This window comes from Syngnathoides biaculeatus, chromosome 6 (assembly GCF_019802595.1).
Source record: "Syngnathoides biaculeatus isolate LvHL_M chromosome 6, ASM1980259v1, whole genome shotgun sequence".
Classification (NCBI taxonomy): domain Eukaryota; kingdom Metazoa; phylum Chordata; class Actinopteri; order Syngnathiformes; family Syngnathidae; genus Syngnathoides; species Syngnathoides biaculeatus.
Window position 1 is genome coordinate 21,174,445 of NC_084645.1, and position 24,880 is coordinate 21,199,324.

At 43.7% G+C, this 24,880-nt stretch overlaps 3 protein-coding genes across 6 annotated transcripts; 1 reads left to right on the top strand and 2 right to left on the bottom strand.

The window, feature by feature from the left end:
• Positions 1–838: 838 nt before the first annotated feature.
• Positions 839–6,108, bottom strand: LOC133501936 (axonemal dynein light intermediate polypeptide 1-like). 2 transcript variants are annotated; one of them, XM_061822144.1, is made up of 7 exons: positions 5,967–6,108; positions 4,201–4,337; positions 3,950–4,119; positions 2,719–2,897; positions 2,368–2,435; positions 1,112–1,276; positions 839–1,015 (listed from the first exon to the last, which is right to left on the bottom strand). In XM_061822144.1, exons 1-7 carry the CDS (start codon positions 6,045–6,047, stop codon positions 994–996), a joined length of 822 nt encoding a protein of 273 aa, XP_061678128.1. In that variant the 5' UTR covers positions 6,048–6,108; the 3' UTR covers positions 839–993. The 2 variants fall into 2 exon arrangements, with proteins under 2 accessions (XP_061678128.1, XP_061678129.1); XM_061822145.1 differs by lacking the exon at positions 2,368–2,435 and having other exon boundaries at positions 845–1,015.
• Positions 6,109–6,299: 191 nt separating this feature from the next.
• Positions 6,300–23,828, top strand: LOC133501934 (zona pellucida sperm-binding protein 3-like). 2 transcript variants are annotated; one of them, XM_061822139.1, is made up of 10 exons: positions 6,300–6,437; positions 7,931–7,998; positions 15,732–17,610; positions 17,711–17,829; positions 18,360–18,463; positions 18,534–18,708; positions 19,068–19,185; positions 19,264–19,346; positions 22,203–23,572; positions 23,647–23,828. In XM_061822139.1, exons 3-10 carry the CDS (start codon positions 17,233–17,235, stop codon positions 23,706–23,708), a joined length of 2,409 nt encoding a protein of 802 aa, XP_061678123.1. In that variant the 5' UTR covers positions 6,300–6,437; positions 7,931–7,998; positions 15,732–17,232; the 3' UTR covers positions 23,709–23,828. The 2 variants fall into 2 exon arrangements, with proteins under 2 accessions (XP_061678123.1, XP_061678125.1); XM_061822141.1 differs by lacking the exon at positions 23,647–23,828 and having other exon boundaries at positions 19,094–19,185; positions 22,203–22,260.
• Positions 7,936–14,065, bottom strand: LOC133501935 (zona pellucida sperm-binding protein 4-like). Of its 2 annotated transcripts, XM_061822143.1 has the most exons (8): positions 13,378–14,065; positions 12,875–13,059; positions 12,706–12,803; positions 10,910–11,067; positions 10,637–10,829; positions 10,370–10,556; positions 9,127–9,202; positions 7,936–8,471 (listed from the first exon to the last, which is right to left on the bottom strand). In XM_061822143.1, exons 1-8 carry the CDS (start codon positions 13,598–13,600, stop codon positions 8,380–8,382), a joined length of 1,212 nt encoding a protein of 403 aa, XP_061678127.1. In that variant the 5' UTR covers positions 13,601–14,065; the 3' UTR covers positions 7,936–8,379. The 2 variants fall into 2 exon arrangements, with proteins under 2 accessions (XP_061678127.1, XP_061678126.1); XM_061822142.1 differs by having other exon boundaries at positions 7,936–9,202.
• Positions 23,829–24,880: the final 1,052 nt, after the last annotated feature.

A 24,880-nucleotide genomic window follows, 5' to 3' on the forward strand; every position in this document is an offset into this window, starting at 1 on the left:
AAAACAAAATAGGTTTTTTTTTTGCTCAGGTTAGCTCGATTTGACAAGTCTGACGTGTTTTTTTCTGCCTTAGTGAACACAAGCACCCACGACAGATATTTATAGGTGTGTTTTGGCACATAATCTCTTGCCTGAAACTTCTTTTTGACAGACACACCTCAAGAATCTTCCGCTGAAACTTACCAGAACGTGATCCACAACTTTTGAGGCAACTGTACGGCACACATTTGTGCACAAATTGCCTTTGTAACTCACGTTGCCCGGTTACACACGCCGATCCAAAACAAATGTCAAACCAGAATGCTGACTTCCCGATCATTTTCGGGATGGGTTCTGTGAAGACAGACGCGTCCGGCCATTTTCATGTCGCTCGCAATTTTTCCTTTCAAGTGGCGGCAGAAATGAGTTTCCTCCGCAGGGTGTCGGGGCTCTCCCTGAGAGTTAGGGTGAGAAGCTCGGTCATCCGGGAGGGGCTCAGTGTCGAGCCGCTGCTCCTCCGCGTTGAGAGCTGGCTGGGGCATCTGATTCGGACGCCTCCCTGGTGAGGCGTTCCAGGCACGTCCCACCGGAAAGAGACCCCGAGGACGACCCAGGACACGCTGGAGAGACTACGTCTCTTAACTGGCTTGGGAACGCCTCGGGATCCCTCCGGAAGAGCTGGAAGAAGTGGCTGGGCAAAGGGAAGTCTGGGTTTCCCAGCTTAAGCTACTTCCCCTGCGACCCGACCCGGAAATGCGATAGACAATGGATGGATGGACGCACTAGTGAGTTTTTAAAATTTCCATGTTCTGACCTCAAAACACTAGAATACACACACTTGCAAAAATTTTGTCACATCAACGAGGACCCAAAAAGTCTCACATTTACTCTCATTCTTTAAAAAAAAATGACATTTAATACTCAATTTTTACCCAAAGTTAGATTCATTCATAAAAAATATATTGTTCGGTGACGTGTCACGTTGCGAAATGGACGCTTGTAGTTACTTCGGTGTCACAACCCCCTCCAGCTGGGCCTGAACAGGGCAGAATGAAAAAGACAAAAGATTTTGAGAGCTTTGCTTGATTCGGCGCCGTCGATATGGAGTCAAGCGACGGTGACGCGTCCTCACCTTAAGCTGCTGGTTGGTCCTCTTGAGGAACTGAATCTGTTCCGTGTACTTCTTCTCCTGCACTTCGTGTTTTTCCTCTTCGGTCTTCTCGATGGCTTCGCATTTGGCCTTCTCTTCGCGCAACTCTTTCTGCAGCTCCTCTTTCTGCTGCTCCAGCACGGCAATCTAGGAAGGACAATCGTGAGCATGCCTTACACTGATGAGCAAATGCTCTCGTAAACTTGCATGTGTTGTTGTTGTTTTTTTTTTTAAATCAAAAGCAGTTGCTTAATTTTATTTTTTGGATTGTCCCGAGCCAAAGTAACAAGTAAGCGTCAAATACTTCCTTTGAAAGAGGGTTCAACCTGTTCATTTCCACTCCGAGATGTTTACTGTCAAACTATACATCAAGGAAGGAGAAATACACAAACAAACGTGACGCATTGCCTAAGGAAATTCTATTTAGTTTAATCCTAAGAAACAATGCAAAATGCCATAGGCAGGCTAACGAACATAATTGGCAGCATGTGGTAGAACCTTTTAAGCAACAGATATTTGAACAAAAATGCTGGCGCAACACATGCAAACAAATAATACTAAAATACTCACAGGCGAGAAGAACGACTACTATTACTGCAGTTTACTGAGGAGTAACTGTCTCAATGTACAGTTCTCCATACATCTGTATTTTACTGCCCTCAGGTGGCCAAGGCGCTCCCGCCAGAAGGAGCAGCACAGTGGCCATTGACTTGAAGCAAAAAAAAGGTCAAAACTGTTTCCTGTATGTTTTGATAAATTACAATATTATACGGTGCTATTCTCCTTACGCTCAATGTTTTTGGGGGAGGTAAAACTAGAACGAAGGACCGATTTTTCATTTATTTTATGATGTAAAGATGATTTGAGATACGGTGGATTAGCTGGAAAGCGTTGGCCTCACAGTTCTGAGGTCCCGGGTTCAATCCCGGACCCGCCTGGTTTCATCCCACATCCCGAAAACATGCGATATTAATTGGACACTCTAAATTGCCCCTAGGTGTGATTGTGAGTGAAGCAGTTTGTCTCGATGTGCCCTGCGATTGGCTGGCAACCAGTTTGGGGTGTTACACCGACTCCTCCCCGTTGGGAAAGGCTCCAGCACTCCCCGGGGCCATTGTGAGGATTAGCGGCTAAGAAAATGGATGGATGGATGGAAAATTGCCCCGAGGTGTGATCTTGAGTGCAGCTGTTTGTCTCGATGTGCCCTGCGAATGGCTGGCAACCGGTTCAGGGCGTACCCTGCCCGCCTCTTCCCGATGACATCTGAGATAGGCTCCAGCACTCCGACCCTCGTGAGGATAAGCGGCTAAGAAAATGGATGGACGGATTTGAGATACAGGACTTTCTCTCATCTTAATCACACTCACGCCTACGGACAACTTATTGTTCATCTTTTTTAAAATATGGGCGGAAGCGAGAAGATCTGAATAAAATTCGCGTGAGCACAAAGGACAACATGCAACCTCCATGCAGAAGGGCCGGAGCCGAGATCCTGGCCCAGGATCTCAACCGTCAGGCAGATGTGCTAAGTGCTACGAGTCCAAAGTCGAGATTTATTTGAACGCCGACGCGAAGGAAAAGGTCCTTACCCTTTTCTCCATGTCCACTTTGTCCTGCTCGGCTTGCAGAGCTTTCCTCATGCCAAAAACCACGCTGCTCTCGTAGAAGGTCTGATAAGCGGCGATGGTCATCTGGATCTCATCCCGAACCCGCAACAGCAGGTGACCCCGCTCGGCGCAGTTGATGGTCACCTGCCGGATCAGCTCGTCTACGAGGAGAACAAGGCTGTAACGCCGATCGGAAATGGGCCGATTGTTCGGTGTAGCATAACCTTGTGCTAGCATGAAGACAACGGCCTTTCGTTTGATAAAATGATATGCTTTGGTTGAATATTGAATATTTTGGTGTTTATATACAGTAGAGCCATCATTCTATCCATTATCTATTCCACTTATCCCCAACGGGGTTGCGGGTGTGCTGGAAACTTTCTCAACTGATTTGTAACCACCTGACCTCGACTGCTTACCAGGCAATTACAAGGCACATGCAGACAAAAATAAACCAAAAAATACAAAGAAAAAACTACACTAGTGGACAATTTGCAGTCTTCAAAGAAATGTATTTCGTTTAATAAGTCACTTTTAGAGCAAACTTAAACGGGGAGTGACAAAACAGCTTGAAGCAAGCACACTTGACCTCTTTTTTTAAGTCTTCTTTTCATTTCCTCAGTGATGTAATGCTATAATCTCCTACTTGTTGATGGTAGGATAAAAGAATCTTTTTTTAAAAAGTATATTAATGTGTTTAAGTGTGTTTTAACACATTTAGGTGAGTTTCATCATGGGCGGCTCAGCTGGGAAGGCGTTGGCCTCACAGTTCTGAGGACCCGGGTTCAATCCCGGTCCCGCCTGTGTGGAGTTTGCATGTTCTCCCCGTGCCTGCGTGGGTTTTCTCCGGGTGGGCACTCCGGTTTCCTCTCACATCCCAAAAACACGCAACAATAATTGGACACTCTGAATCGCCCCGAGGTGTGATTGTGAGTGCGACTGCATGTCTCTATGTGCCCTGCGATTGGCTGGCGACCAGTTCAGGGTGTACCCCGCCTCCTGCCCGTTGACAGCTGGGATAAGCACCGGCACTTCCCAGCGACCCTCGTGAGGATAAGCGGCCAAGGAAATGAATGGATGGAGTTTTATCATCAATCAGGGGTAAAACTATTGGAAAAATATGATCTCACAAATCACACGTGAAAGCAAGTGCGACTGACAGTGCCCAAAACCGTCTAAAAATCTAATGAGGTGTACTTGCATGCGTCCTTACCGAAGCACTGAGTATAAAGCTCTCTTCGGACCGGGCATATTCCCGTCTCGATGGCCCGCCTCTGCTGCAGTTTCCTGTCCAGGTGCTCCTCGAGGTTCACCACGTCCGCTCGCGTGCACGGCGCACTCGAAACCTGCTGCACGAACAGCTGGTTTCCCTCCATCCATTCCCTGAAACGGCGAGAGAACGAGGATCAACGGCGAACCCGTCGAGTGGCGCGTCGTCGACGGCGGCAGGGGAGTGCGCGGTACCGGGGCGGAAAGATGAGGTTGAGGATGTCATCGTTTTGCTGCCTGGGGGCTTCGGCTGCAGAGGATTTGGCTTTCGGCGGCGGCGGCACGGGGGAGTCGGCATGCGGTTGGGTGCTCACTTTAAAAGGACGACCCCCCTGAAAACAGTCAAATTGTTTTTCTCTGTCTGTCTCATTGCTTTGTATTTTCTTGTGTTCTTCTCACTTTTCTATTGTCATGTTTACACTTTGGAACATTTTTGAAAGGTTTAGTTATGAATTACTCAATTCAGTACGAAATCAAAACATCTATGAAGTGAAAATAAATTGGCGGCACGGTGGAAAACATTGGCCAAGGTGCTCGCGCCAGAAGGAGCAGCACAATGGCCATTGACTTGAAGCAAATTGGTCAAAACTGTTTACTGTATGTTTTGATAAATTACAATATATGGTATGATACGGTGCTATTCTCCTTACACGCAATGTTTTTGGGGGGAGGTAAAACGACCGATTTTTCATTTATTTTTATGATGTAAACATGATTTGAGATACGGTGGATCAGCTGGGAAGCGTTGGCCTCACAGTTCCGAGTTCCCGGGTTCAATCCCGGACCCGCCTGTGTGGAGTTTGTATATTGCGTGGGTTTTCTCCGGGGACTCTGCTTTCCTCCCACATCCCCAAAACATTAATTGTCTGTGACCCTTGTGAGGATAAGCGACGAATAAAATGGATGGTTGGATGGAATATAAAATGACTTTTTTTTAATTTCTCATTTAAATTGCGTGCATGTGCGGCCTGGCCTCAGCCAGAATGTGCCTCCAGCAGCCCGGAGGCGAATTGAGTTTGAGACCACTGCCCTAGACTCATCTATTTCTTCCTTGACAATCGCACAATGTTGATAATGGTTCAATAAACAAATAATACAGTACAATATATGAATATGTGAAACTTGAAAATGTGTCCAAAGGGCACAGTTTGGCCATGTCACAAGAGTTAGGGATAGGGATGAATGAAAATAAATTGAATTGTTTGATGTTTCTGTCTCGAAAAATGATTTGTGGCTGAAAAATGAACATCAGCTTCTTGTGATCCCAAATTCTTAATTTCATCATAACAATAATAATAATAATTTTTTTAAAAAAACAGCTGAGTTGTATTTTTTTCAACCATCAGCTAATTTAGCATTTTTTTTTTTGTAGTTGTTTAGCCAAGCTGTAGGAATATGTGATTTTGATGGCCAGTCAAATAATTTCACACCCCTTCAGCAGTACAACCAGCAGAGTAATTAATACTGTACAATTATTTTCTCTGCATATTTATTTCCCCATTGCATTATGATTTTCTTTCACACTGTAACATTTGAGTCTGTCCTTTGTCTGTTTTTAAAACTTTTGACTGAAGTAAAGTTGTTTCAACCAGGATTTATCCATCCATCCATTTTCTGAGCCGCTTGTCCTCACAAGGGCCACGAGAGTGCTGGAACCAATCCAAGTCGTCATCGGGCAGGAGGCAGGGTGGTGTACACCCTGAACCTGAAGTCACACTCACAGTCACACCTAGGGGCAATTTGGAGTCTCCGATTAATGGATGTTTTTAGGATGTGGGAGGAAACCGGAGGGAAATCCACGCAGGCATGGGGAGAACATGCAAAAGAGAACTGTGAGGCCAACGCTCCCTCACACCGTGCCGTCCAGCATTTGTTTACATATTTATTTTCAACGCAGGTATCTGTACTTCTATTTAAGTAGCGTGTATTTTGTTTATCTGGTTTACAGAGTGCAAACTCACCTTCGAACACTTTTTATCTGTGGTTTTGCTGATTAAAACTGGGTTCTCATATTTCAGCAGAGTTTCGGGGGGTTCGAACATGGTGCCTTAAAAAAAAAAAAATCATAAAACATCTACAGCGGAATCTGCAGCGCTGCACTCGGCTTCATGAATGCATACGTAATAGACAAAAATGTCCATTCAAGTCTCATGTTGACACTTTGCTCTCGTTTGAACGCGTCAGTCACCCTTGTCACCAAATTCGAGGGCGGAGTGTTTGAAATGATTTCCCCCACGAGTATGACATCTTCTGACGTCATCACAAATCGCCCGAGATACATGACGTTTATCGACGCCTCGTGCCGGCTGTGGGCAGGCTTTAACAACAATGCCGCAGTGAAATAAATGTATTCTTTTGGGCCTTTTCTGGAATTAGTTGGGAGAAAGGCCTGGAAATGAAGACGTCGAGTAATGGCCGCGAAACACTTTGTGGTATGTACGATAAACAGCCGACGCGTTTTCTTCGTAGTTAGCCACGCTAGCCTACGTCATGCTAGCCGGTAAAGTCACTTCCGTCCTTGTATGGTGACTTTATTTTTAAAATGATTTGGTTTCAATGAGACCAATATAACAAGACACGTTTTACAAACGATTGCAGTGTTACAAATATAATTTACTGTGAAAGTGTACACGTTTCTAGACAACCTTTTGGGGTTGAGACAGTCTCGTTCTTTCATAACTTTACTAATATATATCATATTTTCAAAACGTTATAATTGGAAACCTGGTAATCATGATCATACAAAGTTCCTTTAGCTGTTATTTGGACGTAACAATCACAGACCGAAAAAAAACATTGACTAGCAAATATTGATTTTCGAAAGGAACATTTCTGTAAATCAACAATATTCAGGATATTGATTAGTCCAAAAAAAAAAACAACTAACTTTACAGCATTACTTTTAATGATCACAGAGTTAAATTTGAAAAATTTAAACTAGTCATCTACAGCTATGAAAACTTTTATTCTTTTTCCGAGTTGCTTATCCTCACACGCGTCAACGGGAGTTCTGGAGCCTATTCCAGCTTTCATTGGGTAGGAGGTGGGGCACACCCTGAACTGGTTCCCAGCCAATCGCAGGCTCCGTGAAGACAGACAACAGTCGCACTCACAATCACACCTATGGGCAATTTACAGTCTCCAATAATGCATGTTTTTGGGATGTGGGAGGAAACCGGAGTGCCTGGAGAAAACCCACGTAAGCACGGGGAGAACATGCCAATTCCACACTGGCGGGGCCGGGATTTGAACCCCAGTCCTCAGGACTATGAGGCCAAGGATCTCTAGCTTCCCCCACTGTTCCACCGTATGAAAACATGCATTGAAAAAAAAAAAGAGCTGAAAATAAACAAACAATCTGTAAACAGTTAAAATACAATTACATATACATGAATCCCATAAAAGTGGAATTTCTAGTTTATGAAATTAATGCTACGGGTGTTGGAAGCAACTTTGACCTGTCATGCCAGTCGAAGTAACATCACAAGGGACAGCAGCAGTTACCCAGAAAATCTGGCTAGATCACAGAAGAATATGTAATTCTTTTGATTATAGAGGTTTGAAATAATGTATTACTTGCCATGGATGTTTCCGAACGTCATTTATCAATTGGAAATTTTGAGAAATGTCAGATTTGTGGCATATGTAATTAATCAATGTGGGGGAAAAAAATAGTGGATAGACTCGGAAACGTTTTATGTCATCAACATTAGTCTATAATCATCAAGAAATAACCGCATTAAAATAGGACGACGTGTGATACCCTTATTTCCTTATCTGGATGGCTGAGCATGGTGAAATGAAATTAAATGTAATATGAGCAAGAAGATTTTTGGAAACTTCTAAATTAACTGATTGTATGATAAGACAGCTCTTGCAATATCTCTGTTCTACTCAACGACTAATGATCAAACTTCTTCCCCAGCCATCTTGTGCCACTCTGTCACGTGAATCACAACGGAAGACATTTGGAGTGCTCAAGACCAGGTGGAGGTATACAAAGGTTTTTAGTTATGTCAGGAAAGAGTTTGTTCGAACATTTTTCACAATCATATTTTTACTGGATTATCACCCTTGTGAGGATAAGAAAAGGGGTGGATATATCTATCATGACATGTGGAGTTTTTCAAGGTGGCTGCAGAGTAGAAAACAACACCACTTCGATCCTGTATGAAGTATAATTTTGTTTTTGAAGCAATTTTCTTATGCAAATTGTACATCATATCACTTGAGCAATTTCGTGGTCTCCAACTAGGAAATAATGACCAAAGATGCAACACCTTCGTTGACGTCAGTGTTTATTTTCAACGCTCACGTTTTATTGTAGAGCGGGATGTATTTCTTGTCGATCCCAGCGGATACAGTTCCACGCTTTTAGTTTGGGTCTATAAAATGAATCTCCAGACTGCTAACCAGAGCGCTGTCAAACTCGGGGGTTGGTTGTTTGGTTACGGCAAGGTCTCGCTCTGTGCGGGAATAAAAATTGAACATTGTCGTTATGGGCAGTTGTGAGGTCACATAATACAAAGTTAAAAAGACAGCACATGGTGTAGTTAGATTGACTGTAAAAACCGTAATTTCTGGACTATAAGCCGCACCTGATTATAAGCCTCACCCAGTACATTTTTTTTTTAAAGGAAACACCAGTTTGTACATGCATAAGCCGCACCTGTATATAAGCTGCATGTGCCCACATTGAAACATGAGATATTTATAAAGAAAGATGGTACACAGAAAGACTTTTCAAAGTTGAAGTACCTTAGCGTTACTTTCCAAACAGTGCCTGTGACGCAGCAATAACACAGCAGCAACACGCTTCAGGCTACCTGCTTTTATTACCTCCGAAAGCTTTTTTCGTCTTTTTACATCCCTCCAGTTCTTCCCGCAGCCGTTTCCAGCATCTCACCGTCGATTAATCTATGCCAAGTTTACGTTTATTCATGCACAAAGCACGACGTTACATTAAAGTTGCGTATTCCTCGACACATATATTCCACCTTTTTCTGCTCGAGCGCCCCCGGCGGCCGTTACAAAGAATGCAAAAATAAATCCGCATCTTAGCATAAGCCCCGCGGCTTATAGTCCGGAAATGACCGTAGATCAAATAGGAACATGACTTACTCCCTCTGTAGCACTGAGGCTCGCAGTTGTTTCCCTGCTGGCGGACGCACACTGTCGTGTCACAGTGAATGTATACCTGGTGGAAAAATAAAATGAGAAAATAAAATGCGGTATATTTCCTCACGTTGTGGCTTGGCGTGCTTCTTTTCGCAACTGCAGAGAATAACAGATGGTTGTTAGTGGGTAGCTGAAGCGCTCGGGGAACACTTTGGGGTATCTGTGTCTTGCTCAGAGGACACCACAGCCGTGAGTATCGGGGATGGTCCTGTCCAGGTCCCCCCACGGCGGCAGGCGAGGAAGTTAACCATTGGGCCATGACTTCATTTGGGGAATACATTGATTACTAAAAATACGGCAGTTTTTACAGTCCAATTATATTTAAATAAATCACTAATATTTAGGTAGTCTACTTAAAATTACAATATTTCTATACTATACTGTATCATACAATATTTAATCAATTTTATTGACCCATATTTCGGAACGTAAATATGCATAAATAGAGGGATATTAACATCTAGTCCTACATAATACAGCTAATCTTCGGGAATGTTATTTTGTTGGAAATTTTATGGAATGTTCTGGTCCGATTCACTCCCTGAAGAGTATCGGGACAATTATTAGTACAGAATCTGCCTTTTTATAATAATACTGAAAAATGATCAAATGCAAGGAATAAAAATGAACTTCACAAACATATCTTTCCACAACTCATTGCACAGTATAAGACACATTTATTTTACTTGTAATTTAATTTATAAATATGTCTATATTGCGGGACGATCTTTGGAAATGTGTACATTTATTGTAATTAGATGAAAATAATTTTTTTCTTGAGTAATTGTGAAATAGAAAATTAAACAATGCAAATGTATTTTGGGAAAATATTACAGCATTAGAGTGTTTCTTTTTTTAACAAATAATTGCCCTTTTCAATTAAAATTAATTGACCCACATATGGATTGAAAAAATATGAAAGTGACCAAATTTGGGACATAGGAGGCTTCCATCTGACAGTGAGAAAATACTCATATATATATATATATATATATATTTTTTTTTTTTATATTTTTGAAGCATTTTTTGGTACTATTTTAGACGGACTGATTTGGACGGACTTGAATTTTTAGTGTCGTCTATTTGAAGCGTGACGTTCATTTTGAGTTGCTGGTTCATGTGTTTCTGGTGGAAGTCAGCTTTTGAGAAAATACGGGTTGTGTTCTGCACCCTCGGCATCATATACCTTTTCCTTGAGCGGACTTATAATCTGTTGAGCCGCTGATCCTCCCTTGCCAGTATTGTCTGTCGTGGTGGACATGAACGTGAACATCTTAAAGAAAAACCGGCGATAATGGCTGGGGAACTCGAGGCGTGATGAGGAGACAACCGGCACCAGGGTTGTCTTGTAGCGGTCCTCGACGTATGGGCACCTGAGACCGTAAGGATAGGGTTAGATGTCAAGTCTTAAACAATCAAAAATGATGAAAATCTGAGTGGCACTTACTCTTACCCATGAACCAGCAAATCCCACTGAGGCATGCTGTAAGGGTAGGAATGTGCAGTGCCCCAGCATCGCTTAAGAGTCAGGACCAGGTTGGGATCGGTCCTCTCCAGCATCCGGACCTCAACATACACAGGCTCCCTGAGTTCCTTTGTCACCGGATATTCACTTTCAGCGTAGAAGTCGTTGAAGACCACGTCCTCTGTTTGGACCGAGCGATAGAACAATGAATTTGACGTTGCTTTTGATGGCTCGCTAATGCCGCAAAGTTTTCTCACCCACCGTCCATAATACCCTTGACTGTGCGTCGGCCGCTGCCCAGCCTGAGCTCCACCTTCAAGGGGCCGAGACCTGCAACCGGAGGGGGTCCCGGAACCTTGTCCACCTTGGTGACAATGGCTTCAACGCAAGTGCCGACATATCTGCACTGAACGGCTAGCCTGAAAGGAGTCAGAACATTCAATACACCTGCCCAATTCAATCAGATCCAGTAGAGTCTTCATGTTTGGAAAGTGTAGACACCGTGATACCGAGGGTAGCAGACACGGGTGACTACTCTCAACCTGAACTTCAACATTAATTGATATTCCCTGAAAGGTTTAATATTTGGGGATCAGAATCTGTGGGTGGGTCGGACAAATTGAGTGGATGTTGTAAATGGGTATAGATACAGAAAAAATTGCAAGACTCCAGAGGTCAAATTGCCACTTCAGAAGAGACGGGGAACCAAACCTCCACCATCAGGTCGTTCTTTTTCACAGGAATGTAGAAAATGTTTGGTCAGTTATCTTTGACTAGTGTAACTAGTTTGACTAGTTAAACAAAACTAGGTAGCCTTCTCGGACACAACTGTGTCAGATCCATAAAAGAATGAGTGTCTGGCCATTGTTGTGAGCCACAAAAAAAGTTAATTCATGCTAACATACTTCTGCATGCAGCAAAGTGGATCCAAGCACTATTCCGGGTTTGGGCATTACCAAGGAACATTATACGTCTCCAATATGTTTTTGAACACCAGGTTTTACCACAAAGACACCAAAGATAACAGTTTTTGAATGTTTAGACTTTATGTTTATGTTTAAATGCTCCAAATGTATTTGAACCCCAAGGCCGGTTTGTCTTTATTGTATACTTGAAGACATTTCAGATCAGAGGAGTGTCAGCTTTTATTTCATGGTATTTTCATCTAGGCTTGTTAAAAAAAACTTTTGTTTTTGAAGCCACCCACTCTTCAAGTCAGCAAAAGTATTGAAACGTGACGGATGGGTGTTTGTAGTTGCCCGTTTAGATTGATTGCTTCAACTTAAGATGGGCAACTTTTGTCTAGAGATACCAGCCATGAAGAAAACAACATTTTCGGCAAGTTCGGCTTCAAACGAGTTTTTGCCAACCGAAGGGTTTTCACATTATTAATCAAGATGATAAGGTCATTGAAAATGTCCACAGATAGAAATGTTCAGTTTTGGCTCTCAAGTGTTTTTATGAAAAACCCATGTTGGTTCCTAATGGTTAGCACATCTACCTCACAATTCAGAGGTCCAGGGTCCAACTCTTTTCGAACAGTACTTGTAGAGCACAAGCTGCACTTGTCAAGTATAGTTTGTGCGTCTGTGAATGCAGTAGAGACACCAACAACAAATACCCGCGCAATCTCCACATTCATAGACATAAAGTAGATGTGATTCAGTGGAATCCAGCCGTTTCTTGAAAGTTGTAGACCTTCGCCCAACGGAGCTGCCGAGTCCTTCTATCCGTCCATCCATTGGCCATACCGCTTATCCTCACGAAAAAAATTTTTGGGGTCGCAGTTATGTAAAAAATCGGAACGGCTTGCTGACAAATGCGCTTAGGGAAATATACCGTTTACAAAATAATTAACTTTGTAGTCTCATCTCACACATGAGAGGGGGGCATGCACTCCAAAGAGACCCAACTATGAGGATACAAGCCAAAAGCCTTTACGTTATGTCCCCTCAAAGACTAGTAGTTTTCCCCTTAGATAATCTACCAAAGTACTCCACTATGCCTCCCTGGGCTAGTGTCTATTGAGTGCATTGGGAACAAAGAGAAGCACATACTCAAATCGGCTGTCCCTGGTAATCGCTCCATACGGTCCAACATCGACTTCGTAGGAGGCCGACATGGCGTTTTCATAGGTTATAGCACCAGGCTCCTCCTACACCAAGTTTGCAGCATTACACTCTATTTTGCTGGAATAAATCCCAATTCGATCCGAACCGGCCTCACCATGATTACAGTGCCGCACGCCGTGACCGGAAACTGGTAGATGGAAAAAGCCGACGTGCTGTCAACCGGTCCGCAACCGGGCCCGCTGGAGATGAACGAAAGGGTCGTCAAGTCGATGCGGGGCAGGCTGGCGTCTCTGCTGATAACCACGATCATCTGGGCATCCTTGGTGCACTGGAGAGTCACTGAACACAACACCAGAAGGCGCAGCGGAACAGTTCATCGATTCACTCTTGACACAAAGTTGCCACTAGATGGGGCCAAAATTAATATTGCTAGCACAAAAACAGCAACTTGATGGGTGTTTCAGCAAATAACGGAGAATCATTTGGGAATACAATAATGACTTCTCAAATGCCAAACTGTGGATACTGTTTCCTGTGTATACACTAAAAACCCATGAAAAATGATTTTCTGTTTGTGTGTGTGTGTGGTATACTCGGGGTGCAAGCGAGGAACCGCTGATACAACACAGCAATACGTGGAAATGGATTTTGACCTACCATGTCTGCCGTAGTAGCACAGGTTAGCATCAAAGCAGCAGTTGATGGCTTCGCAGTCTGTAGACGAGATTCCGTCAGGGCCACAGCGTATCTTGTGGTGCGCCTGCACCTCGCAGGAAAGTTCTGTTTCTTGGGGGTTGGAGGGTGGCGTGAGCCACTGGTCGGTGGACTTTTGAGCTGCAGCCATGCAGGCCAGCAGCAGGGTGAGCACGGACCGCTTCATTGCCGCGTAGTGTCGCAGCACATTCGCACTGAATGATTTTATATGGTGTGGGTCATGCTGACATAATATCCCTTCTATTTGCCTCCCAGGAACTGGTTGCAAATGCTGAAGCAATAGTGAGAGCCGAAAGATGCCTAATTTTGGTAAAAATATCTCAGAAATGCCTCAGTCCTTGGCCCACGTGACTATTTTACACTTGGCGTCGATGGCTGAGTAATCTCTTGGCACCACATATGAATACAACGCCAACTTGTTTGAGTAATGACATAATCAAAACCTTTGATGGGTCTGGATGACCGACCACCGCTAGGGTCACGCTATCTGGGTAAGCTGTGATCTTGTGGCTTTGACAAAATAAACACCCGGTCTTATCTACAGGTGCATTATGCCATTGATAGAAACGTACAACAAATTGAAGCTATAATCTCATCGCACTTGGGTAGGAATTTAACTGGAAAAGCTCGATGGCCCCCTTTTAAATGGAATTTTGTTGGGTTTGGGGGGGTGGGGGGTGGGATTGTATACTTTGGCCAGATACTTGATAATCATTTGTCAAAAACTATCATTCGCCAGTTATGCAATGCAGCAGCACAGCTTTCCATCCATCTGTCCGTTGATCCATTTAACTTTTTTTTTGTGTTTGTTTTTTCAGCACTTCTTAGGGTCTCGGGTGAATTTATCCCAGTTCGCGGACTGGATACGTCACCAGGCACTCAAAAAGCGCATGAACAAACATTCACACAGATGAACAGTTTATAGTTTTACTGATAGGTTCATTTAAATGCCTGCTTTTGAAGTTTGGGATGTAGCAGGAGAAAAGTAGCTGAGATTCAAACTGGAGTCACGAGTCACACCATGCTGCCGGTGGGTAGGTTCGGTTGTCCTTTCGAACGTTTTGCCTCATCTGAGCAGGCGTCATCAATTCACCAAAACTAAATCGATAAACCTCAAGCAGAAACAGCACTCTTGGGCAAAAAGACATGCTGACATTTAGTATTATGGATTGTTTAAAAGAGAATTACATCAAGCTTAGCAAACCATCTCTCAAGAGGAGGGGGCTTGCAATATAACCTGTCTCCCTTCTGAAGAAATTCAACAATTTGGCCTCTAAAATAACAAATATAGACTTGCTGTTGCCGCATGCGGATGCCTCCAAGTCCATTGTTACAACTCAATGGAAATGAACAAGTGTGAGTTCCCCCAAACATCCTCGCTCTCTCCAACGTACCATAACGACTGTCATTAAAGAGAAAACCCATTCTTGGTCGGACCATGCCTCTCTCTAAACAGTATAAATACGTACTGTACTTGCCTTTCCACACTTTAGGCTGTAGTGCCGTCCTATCTAGCCTCGGTGTATGATCTGATAAATCCTGCTTGAATGGGAGGCAAAGAAAACAAACACGTTTAAGGAGAACTCCAACAGTCGGTTGCGATTCATTCATTGCCCCGAGAATACTACGACTTGGATGAAAGAGAACAAGTTTTGGCGAGAGATTGCTTCATCGTCAAACTGAATCCTTCAAATCTTGGACTAGAGTCACATCCCACTGCAAACCTCATTAAAATAGCATACTGTATTATTGTTTGAATAAATGTCTTCCTTTTCCATTTCTTAATCTACTATACAAATACGTTTCCCAGAACACTAAGCGAGGGGTGGACAAAAAAATTCTTCATACGTTTTTGTGGCTCTGAACATTTCCTTGAACAACACATCTGATATTTTAAGTTAGGCCGTTTGCCGTTACAGCGCTCCCTTTATATGTAAAATGGACAACATGCACAGCTGTCTGGATGTTCTTATTTTGCAACTTTAATGGTTCGGCTGTGATGCCGGGTCCACCATCGATTAGCGCAAATGTACTTTGGCAGAAGCTAGAGTGTAACGTGTACCACGGAGGGCAGGTGGCCCTAACCCACTGTCAACATAACCTGTCCGCCATCAGTATACTTCTGATTATGTAAAAATAAAAAAAAAAGATATTTTTTTTATCTTCATTCATCAATTGCAGTACATCGCAAAATGTCATACATTTTCCAATTTTGAAATTTTGCTCTTCTTTTTGACAAGTAGTTTATAAACTACTACACATGTTTTTGTTTTTTTTTCCTCCACTAATTTTGACAGGCTAGGTGGCCGACTGGTTTGAGCGTCTGCCTCACATTTCTGAGGACTGGAACTCCTCACCAGGAAGAAGTCCAGGAGGCAACCTCATGTGGTTCCTCTCGGTGCAGAGGGTCAGTGGTTTACTCCTCGGTCCTCCTGGATGATTGAGCTTCTCACCCTAGCTCTAAGGAAGAGTCTGGACCCCGAAAACCCATTTTTAGACACTTCTATCCGTGATCTTGTTCTTTCAGTCATGACCCACAACTCATGACCATAGGTGAAGATAGGAATATAGATCCACTGGTAAATCAAGACCTACTTCACCATGGCGTGTCACTGCAGGTGCTGTAGCAATCTGTATCTTGATCTGCCAATCCATTCTTCCCTCACTGCATTTTCCCCAAGAAAACTGGAACTACCCCACTTGGGTCATGATCGCATCTGGAGAAATCTTTTCATCCTTTTACAACTACGGCCTCAGATTTTGAGATGCCGATCGCCATCACTACCGCTTCACACTCATCTCCAAACCTCTCTTGTAAGATTTAAAAATCATGGCTTGATGAAGCCAACAGAACCACTTGGAAAAAATTGAAACGAGCAGAAGGCCACCAAATTGGACCCCATCAAGATCTCGGCTGTGCCTTCCTTCTTTGTCGGTATAGGTTATGAACAAAAACTGTGATGAGCAGCCTTGGCGAAGTCCAACAGTATTGGGGCTGACAGATCATATCACCGGTCCGGTACCCCACACTACTAGGATACCCCTCTCAAGGGGGTACACTCTAATGGATTCAGTCCCTCGCATCTTCCAGGACCCTGCCAAGGCTGTAGAGCTTGTCGACTGTTCCACGGATAGGCATCAAAACCACTCAGCTCCACATGAATCTGAGATTCGACTTCCTAACCCACCCTTCCTTCCTGAACACTTGAATAGACGATGCTGCAAACGGTGATTTCCATTATTTGGGGAAAACCCCCAGCGATCAGGAGTGCAAGTAAATAACTAAAATTTGACATCTGAAACAAGAAATCATCTTGTCCTTTCCTATTTTTTTCTGTACCGAAAATAAAAGACATGATTTAGGTTGAAGAGCTGTTACTGAATATACCCGTGCATTACGCTTTGGGGGACTGTCAAACATGATTTGGCTTTTTTAGGAACCCCTGTCCTGCGAACATCTCCAGTTGGTTGACCATTTAATCATTTGTTATTCTCTACTATTGCTATTCTACTGGCTTAGCGTGTCTTGCTGTGGCACACTCCAGATTGTGATCTTGTTATGCAACTGGATGGCACAGCGAGTGGAGGTCAGGATCACAGTTGAAGCTCAGTGCCACACAACTGCGGTCAATTCAACTGGATTGGCTGACACGTTGGCTTATCAGCTGTCATGGGAGCCGTCCAACGCAAGGGGCGGGAGGGGAAGTAAACAGAAGGCAGGCTTATAAAAGTAGGAGAAGGTCCCTCTGGTTCTTACAGCATCTTGTGGGGTTCACTGGTTGTTGTGAATCCACGACAATGAATCACGCCGCTGTGTGCCTTGTGGCACTGGCGCTGTTCGGCAGCCTCTGCTCCGGTCAGATGCAGCACGATCAGCAGCAGGCCAAGCATTTGTTTGAGAAGCCGCTCACCTGGACGTACCCTGAAGGGCCTACGGTTCAAGTGGAGCCCATCCCTGATTTTGAGCTGAGGCACCCGATCCCGGCAGCAACAGTCTCGGTGCAGTGCGGGGAGAGGCAAGCACGCGTGGAGGCCCGGATGGACTTTTTTGGAATAGGCCAGTTCATCAAGTCCTCGGATCTCACCCTGGGTCCCTGTAACGCAGTGGGCGAGGACCCTCAAACCCATGTGCTGATATTCGAGACCGAGCTGCAAGAATGCGGCAGCGTGTTACGGGTAAGCTGCAACGCGTTATTCGGAAACCATATTGAACCTGTGTCGCTTTTTTAATGCGTCATCCTACATTTGATGGCTTTTGTTTGTTTCCCTTCCGCAGACGACAGATGACGCGCTCATCTACACCTTCACTCTCAACTATAACCCCACAACGCTGGGCGGCTCCCCCGTTGTGAGGACCAACGAAGCTGCTGTTTACGTGGAATGTCACTACCCCAGGTGACGCACGATTTTCTCAGGAAAATACCTGAATTTTAGAAAAATGTCGGGGGAAAAAAAACCGTAGTTTGTGTTTGAAAGCGAATAAACAACAAGTGCAGATTTTGCACCTTTTATCTGAAAATGGAGCAAAATATAACGGGTTGTTATTCGTTTCTGTTTTTCTGAAAATCTGTTCATCTGCTGATTTTGTGGTCACAGGGGCTGCAATCTATCCCCGTTGACTTTGGGTGAGAGGCAGGGTACATCCTGCACTGATTGCGCCCATTGGCATGGCACATATAAATGAACAAAAATTCACATTTATGGACAAAGTACAGTCCTCAATAACATGCTTTTGGAGGGAAGTGGGAGGAAAATTGATTAAATAACCCAAACAGGCTAATCAAATGTTCCATCATCTTCCTAAAGAAGCGTTGAACTCAAAGACGAGCAACAAAAAGCAAAATGTCTCCAAATTTAGTCGTGTTAAAAATCCAAAAGGAAACTCGCAGTCCCATCCGAGCTTTGACACCGGTTTCAATCTTCAGGCACCACAACGTGAGCAGCCTCCCTCTCGACCCAAAATGGATCCCGTTCTCTGCGGTCAGGGTTGCCGAGGAGTTTTTGTACTTCACGCTGAGCCTGAGGACAGGTGAGTCCTGCGCTTTTGTATTACGGCGTACGTTTTCACCACGCCGACTGAATTCTGTCCCTCCCTGCAGACGACTGGATGTACGAGAGGCCCCGTTACCAGTACTACCTGGGAGACATGATTCGTATCGAGGCCTCTGTCATGCAGTACCACCACGTACCCCTGCGTGTTTTTGTGGAATCCTGCACGGCGACTCTCTCGCCCGATATGAACTCCAGCCCCAGATATACCTTCCTTGATAATGGGTGAGAGACGGTAATATGTGCAACTTTGATACCAAGCGTTGCAACCTAAAGACATCAATTGGCTTGCATCTTATCTTATTGCTCCCTCAAAATTATAATCACAAGACTCGAAAGCCGGACATTTTTTAATCTAGCTTTTCACATGGCCGTCTTTGCCATACTCTGCATACTTTGTATTCTTTCAAATACTGAATGATAGGCCTTAGCGAGTTGTGAAAATTCAAAACATTAAAGTGGGTGCACAGCTGTTGACGTGACCATGTCAATCTCATTTTAACAGCAATTTATGTCTTTAAAAAAAAGAAAATTTCATATCTGAGACTGTGATACACTCTTTACTCAGCCTCTCCTGCGTGCAGGTGTTTAATCGACGCGGTTGTCACAGGCGCAGACTCCAGGTTCATGCAACGCACAGCAGAAAACATGCTCCAGTTCCAGTTTGAGGCCTTCCGGTTCCAGGGGGTTGCCAGCGGAATGGTGAGCACAGATTTTAAGAAAAAAAATTCCTGAACCATCCCCCCCCCAAAAAAAAAAAAAATGACATTCGCACAACAGCTGTACATCACGTGCCACTTGAGAGCAACGTCGACAGGCCACGACATTGACGTTGACCACAGGGCCTGCTCCTTCATCAACGGGTGAGTGATGACTCATCGCAATAGATTTTTCTGATAATGCTGCACAAAATTTTACATTATATTATTAGTATTTTAATTTTTTTTAAATTTTTGAGTAGAAAATGTAGTTTGGATTACATTGATGCTTTTATACAATTCACAATAGCTCATTTCGATAACCATTTTGAATATTAATGTTTATGATATTCAGTAAACATGTTTACAGTGGAATTTTAAAATCACAGTTTGAATAATAATTTTTAAATACTGTGGTATAATTTTTTAATAGTCTGATTTAATTCAGGTCAATTATTGGTTAAAGAAATAATTGTCGAATGATAATTTGAAAAAATATCATCCATTTTCTGAGTTGCTTATCCTCACGAGGGTCACTGGAGTGCTGTAGTAATTCAAAGTTAGACGGACACATTTATTAAATATGCACAAATAAATTATTATTACTATTATATATATATATATATATATATATATATATATATATATATATATTACTGCACATTATTGAGTTACTTACAGCAGGTGAGAGAACCTCTTCATTTTTCCTCTACATTATACTGCCACCTGTTGGCCAAGGCATAATGAATTTATATAAATTCTTGTGTATAATACGCACCCATGTACAATACACGCCCTCAAAGTTGACCTCAAAATTCTCGGAAAATCCTTCAACCTATATATGATTTTACTTCTGCTCGTATGATCAAAACATGAAATATTGTATTTAGAGTTATTCTTAAGTTAAGCACTTTATTTGAACACAAAATTATTTTTATTCCCTTGCTCTTATGACTAATTTCACAATCCCAGTTTTATTTAGTAAATGACAAAACACAGTTGTGCTCTTATGTTTGATCACCCAGGCAGAATTTGTAAGATGTAAACAAAAAACATGAAGAACCTGGCGAAACACATTTAATTTTATTTGAATGGGTTTCAAATTAAATTGTAATGCATTTCAAAAAAGGCTTTTCACTAAACAAAACATAACCACAAAGAAATTAATGATGATGTTGTTCCTCAAGGCAACAAACGTTTAAAATGAATAAATAAATTTTAAACAAATTATAAATTCAGTCTGTGTATGTAAACTTATGAGCACACGCACAAATATTTGAGCAAATGTCCCCGTTATTTTGGAATGAAAGTGGAGGCTACACTTTTTTGACTTCTCGGTGGCGACGGTATACTAGAATGAAAGTGTACATCTTCTTTATAACTACATGGAGCCATACATTTCTAAAATGTGACTCCCGCCCACCCCCCATTTTCCTTATACCTATGTATAATGCGCATTACTGACTTTTGGCAGGGGGCATGGTGGATGACTGGTTAGAACGTCTGCCTCACAGTTCTGAGGACCGGGATTCAAATCCCGACCTCGCCTGTGTGGAGTTTGCGTGTTCTCCCCGTGCCTGCGCGGGTTTTCTCCGGGCACTGCGGTTTCCTCCCACATTCCCAAATCAGGCTTTTACATGACAAAAAGAGATTATGGTGTTAAAAGTATGTGGGCATACCTCAGGCAAGCCTCCTGTCCTCACCACCGGTGACTACCAACACACGTTTTCTCCCCATTTTTATTCACAATCGGCGTGATCCACTGGTGTTGTCATCTCCATGGTAACGAGCATATCAGTCATCATTTGAGCTGATCAGATAAAAGCCCAGTGTTCGTAAAAAAATGGATGCACTGGTATTGTTGTCGTGAAAGAACGAATTTGTCTTGTAGTCTGATCCATGCATTACGTCGTCTTGTTTCTCCCATTGAGATGCCATTTTTTAATAACTATTTGCTATTAAATATTGACAGCACTACGTCAAAAGACACGAAAAAAGCTAAATACGAGTATCTAAAAATAAACTAGCTTTTGGATTCAGAAATACTGGGCACGATCAAGACGTGGAGCAAATGTCTTTTGCGGCGGTGATCAATGATGTCATTGATCAGATCGGCAAAATAGACATCAAAACCGATCAGCAAAAAAATGCCAATTATTGGCCAATCCGATCAAATTGCCACCGCAGGTCTGAATGGTTATTTGTTTCAATGTGCCCTGAGATTGACTGGCAACCAGTTCACGGTGTGCCCCGCCTCCTGCCCCAAGTTTGCTGGAATAGGCTCCTTGTGAGGATAAGTGGTAAAGAAAATGGATGAATGGATGGATGACCTTAGAACAAGTTTGGAGGATAAAATGCGTATTATGCATGTGAAATTATGGTAATTGTGTTACACAAGCTTTTTAATAATTTACATTCTCTATAAATTGTTTTTACCATGTACAGTAACATAGAGTGCCATTTTCCTGATTAAAAACATATTGGGAATATTGTTTTGTCGTTGCAGGCTGGAACAGATTATTAGCATGGGTGGGGAAAAATGATCTAAGACAGAAATTAGAAACATCGTTGTAAATCATGGAAGAGCTAAATAAGCCTGTGTTGTTTTCGCACGAGACGTACTTTTAATGCAAGAGGGATTTGAAACCGTTGAAAGTGCTTTGGGATCCTTGTATTTTGTTTTAGAATTACAGTTTAAATAATTCACATAGGTAGTAGTGTCCGTTAGTCATGGTTTTTCACTAGCTGTGACAGGGATGTGACCCTATGCCTGGAAAAAAGTGGGTGGATTCATTTCAGGAGAGGGTGAATGGTGGGGTTTCCTTAGCTGTAAGCTATAATCATCAAAATTCAAACACTTTCAATCATGAATCATTTCACTCTTGGTGAGTAAATTTGCAAAAAAATCACTCTTTCTAAACTGAATCACTGAAATAAAAATATTTTTACAGCTATTCTCATTTTTTGAGACGCACTTATACTGTAGCGCAAGTGGTCCTCACTGCTTTTGTACCATTCCAGCTGGAGGGAGGCTAGCGGTGTGGATTCTGCGTGCGGAACCTGTGGTGCGGGTGGATACCAACAAATCACCGGAGGTGGAGTCACCGGTGGTGGCAATGTGAACACTGGTGGTGGCACTCAAACAGGTGGCGTTAACTGGTACACTGGTGGAGGTGGAGGTGGAGAGAAGCAAACTGTTTCCTGGACCTCCGGAGGATCTGGCACCACAGGTACTTCCTGGACTGGTAGTGGTAGCTCTGGAAGTGGTACAGGAACCAATAATTGGCATAGCACTGGCGGAGGCGGCTCTCAAACCGGTGGTGGACAGACAGGCAAAAAAACCGTTACCTGGACCACCACTGGCTCCGGTACAGGTGGCACAGGAACCACTACCTGGCAGACCAGTGGTGGCTCTCAAGTAGGTGATGGCCAGACAGCCAAAAAAACCACTTCATGGACCTCCAGTGGCTCTGGAGGAAGTGGTAGTGGCGGCAGTGGCTCTGGAACCTATGGAAGCGGCACAGGATCCACCACCTGGCAAAGCAGTGGCGGAGGTGGTTCTCAAACAGGTGGCGGTGGCCAGACTGGCAAAAAAACGGTGACCTGGTCCACCACGGGCTCCGGAGGAAGCGGCACAGGAACTACTACCTGGCAAAGCAGCGGTGGAGGTGGTTCTCAAACAGATGGCGGTGGCCAGACTGGCAAAAAAACGGTGACCTGGTCCACCACTGGCTCCGGAGGAAGCGGCACAGGAACTACTACCTGGCAAAGCAGCGGTGGAGGTGGTTCTCAAACAGATGGCGGTGGCCAGACTGGCAAAAAAACGGTGACCTGGTCCACCACGGGCTCCGGAGGAAGCGGCACAGGAACTACTACCTGGCAAAGCAGTGGCGGAGGTGGTTCTCAATCAGGTGGCGGTGGCCAGACTGGCAAAAAAACTGTTACCTGGACCACCGTTGGCTCCGGAGGAAGTGGAACAGGAACTACGTGGCAGAGCAGTGGTGGAAGTGGCTCTCAAACAGGTGGCGGCGGCCAGACAGGCACACAAACCTGGACCACCACTGGAACTGGAGGAGGTGGCACAGGAACCACTACCTGGCAAACCGGTGGCGGAGGTGGGACTGGCCAGACAGGCAAAAAGACCGTTACCTGGACCACCACCACTGACTCTGGAGGAAGTGGCACAGGAACTACGTGGCAGAGCAGTAGTGGAACCACCCAAACTGGCAAACAAACCGTTTCCTGGACCGCCACTGGCACCGGAGGAACTGGCCCAGGGACCACTACCTGGAACACCGTAGGGGGAGACGGCTCTCAAACAGGTGGAAGTGGCAGCTCAGGCGGTTCCTGGAGCGGTGGAAGGAAAGGCCGTTCAGTGAAAGAAGCTCAAGGTACGTATGGCAGTCCTTACTTGAAAGTGTCTGATATTAATATGTAATGCACGTGTTCCATCTTTCTTTCTCAGTTTATGAATGGAGAGGCGATGTCACACTGGGTCCCTTCGAAATTGCAGAAAAACTCACTTAAAGTCAACATCCGACCATGGCGATCGAAATAAACATTCTGATTGGATCATGGCTGACTGGATGTTATTCCCTGCATAGCAACTCTTCTTCATAATGCCGCCATTAAAAAAAAAAAAAAAAAAAAAAAGAAAACAAAGGGGGGGGGGGGCAACTCAAAATTTGACACGCTTCAGAAAGAGACACTTTTGGAACACAAACTGTCACTTATTTTACATTGCCATTGTGTAATAATATATATATATTTTTTTTTTTTTCCCTAGTCAGGGATTTGAATAAAATTATAATTGTGTGAAACGCTGGTGTCATGATCTGCATAAAGTCATTTATCACAACCTCTCAATTTGAAATCTACGCGCAGTATATCAAGTACGGTTGTGATAACGGTTTGCAAAACCATAAAAGTACGTGCTACCCTCACGCTATTCACAAATTGACATTTTTTTACTTTGGAATCGATCTTCAGATTTTTTTGTTGCAAAACTCACATTTTCATGCTTTTTCCATAATGCTAAGATAGCGCCAAAGACTGGGCTAACACTAAAAGAGTAATTGTTGTCAAGGACGTAATCACTCTCGACTGAGACTAATGACCTATTCACGCTGCCCTTGATTTTCGTGGCGTTCACCAGAAGCGCAGGAACAACAACGGCCCGGCACAATTATTTCTTTGTTTGGCGCTGGTTGCTAAGCTACCTAACAGGTTGTAGCCTGGTGCCTTTTCCACCTGGTTTGGACGTAACGATGTTTAGCCCACAAAGGACTGGCTTTGCTTATCAGGAGGACGACCAAAAGATAAAAGCACAGAGGTGTAGCAATTCTGTACAGAATGTTTAAGATAATCATTTTTTTAACTGCAAGAAATGGTTAAAAATCACACATCTACCACTTTCACCAACCTGCTCTATGGAACTTTGTCCAGATCTGATTCCAAACCTTTAGGCTAGATATATATTCTACCTCGACTTACGAGTGCCCCAACTGCAAGTTTTTCGAGTCGTCAGTCTGTTGACATTTTGATTTGTATCGCGAGCCCAAATTTGCCACACGTGCGGTCTTCAGATGAGCTGCGAAAACAAAAACGGAACAATTTAGGGACTGTGATGTCAGCACAAGCGGACATGGAGGGAAACGGCTGCCGCTGCGTCCTTTGTGCGGCGAACTCGACGGAGGCCG

Excerpts from the sequence above, each read along its gene's own strand:
- LOC133501935 (XM_061822142.1), bottom strand. The coding sequence starts at position 13,600 with ATGAAGCGGTCCGTGCTCACCCTGCTGCTGGCCTGCATGGCTGCAGCT. Across the intron at positions 12,804-12,874 it reads CGTGCGGCACTGTAATCATG|GAGGAGCCTGGTGCTATAAC; the intron begins GTGAGGCCGGTT and ends AACTTGGTGTAG. Across the intron at positions 9,203-10,369 it reads TAAGTCCGCTCAAGGAAAAG|GTATACATTCACTGTGACAC; the intron begins GTATATGATGCC and ends TTTTTCCACCAG.
- LOC133501934 (XM_061822139.1), top strand. The coding sequence starts at position 17,233 with ATGAATCACGCCGCTGTGTGCCTTGTGGCACTGGCGCTGTTCGGCAGC. Across the intron at positions 19,186-19,263 it reads AGGGGGTTGCCAGCGGAATG|CTGTACATCACGTGCCACTT; the intron begins GTGAGCACAGAT and ends TTCGCACAACAG. Across the intron at positions 19,347-22,202 it reads GCCTGCTCCTTCATCAACGG|CTGGAGGGAGGCTAGCGGTG; the intron begins GTGAGTGATGAC and ends GTACCATTCCAG.
- LOC133501936 (XM_061822144.1), bottom strand. The coding sequence starts at position 6,047 with ATGTTCGAACCCCCCGAAACTCTGCTGAAATATGAGAACCCAGTTTTA. Across the intron at positions 4,120-4,200 it reads AACCTCATCTTTCCGCCCCG|GGAATGGATGGAGGGAAACC; the intron begins GTACCGCGCACT and ends TCGCCGTTTCAG. Across the intron at positions 2,436-2,718 it reads AAGTGGACATGGAGAAAAGG|CCGCTTATCCTCACGAGGGT; the intron begins GTAAGGACCTTT and ends CCATTTTCTTAG.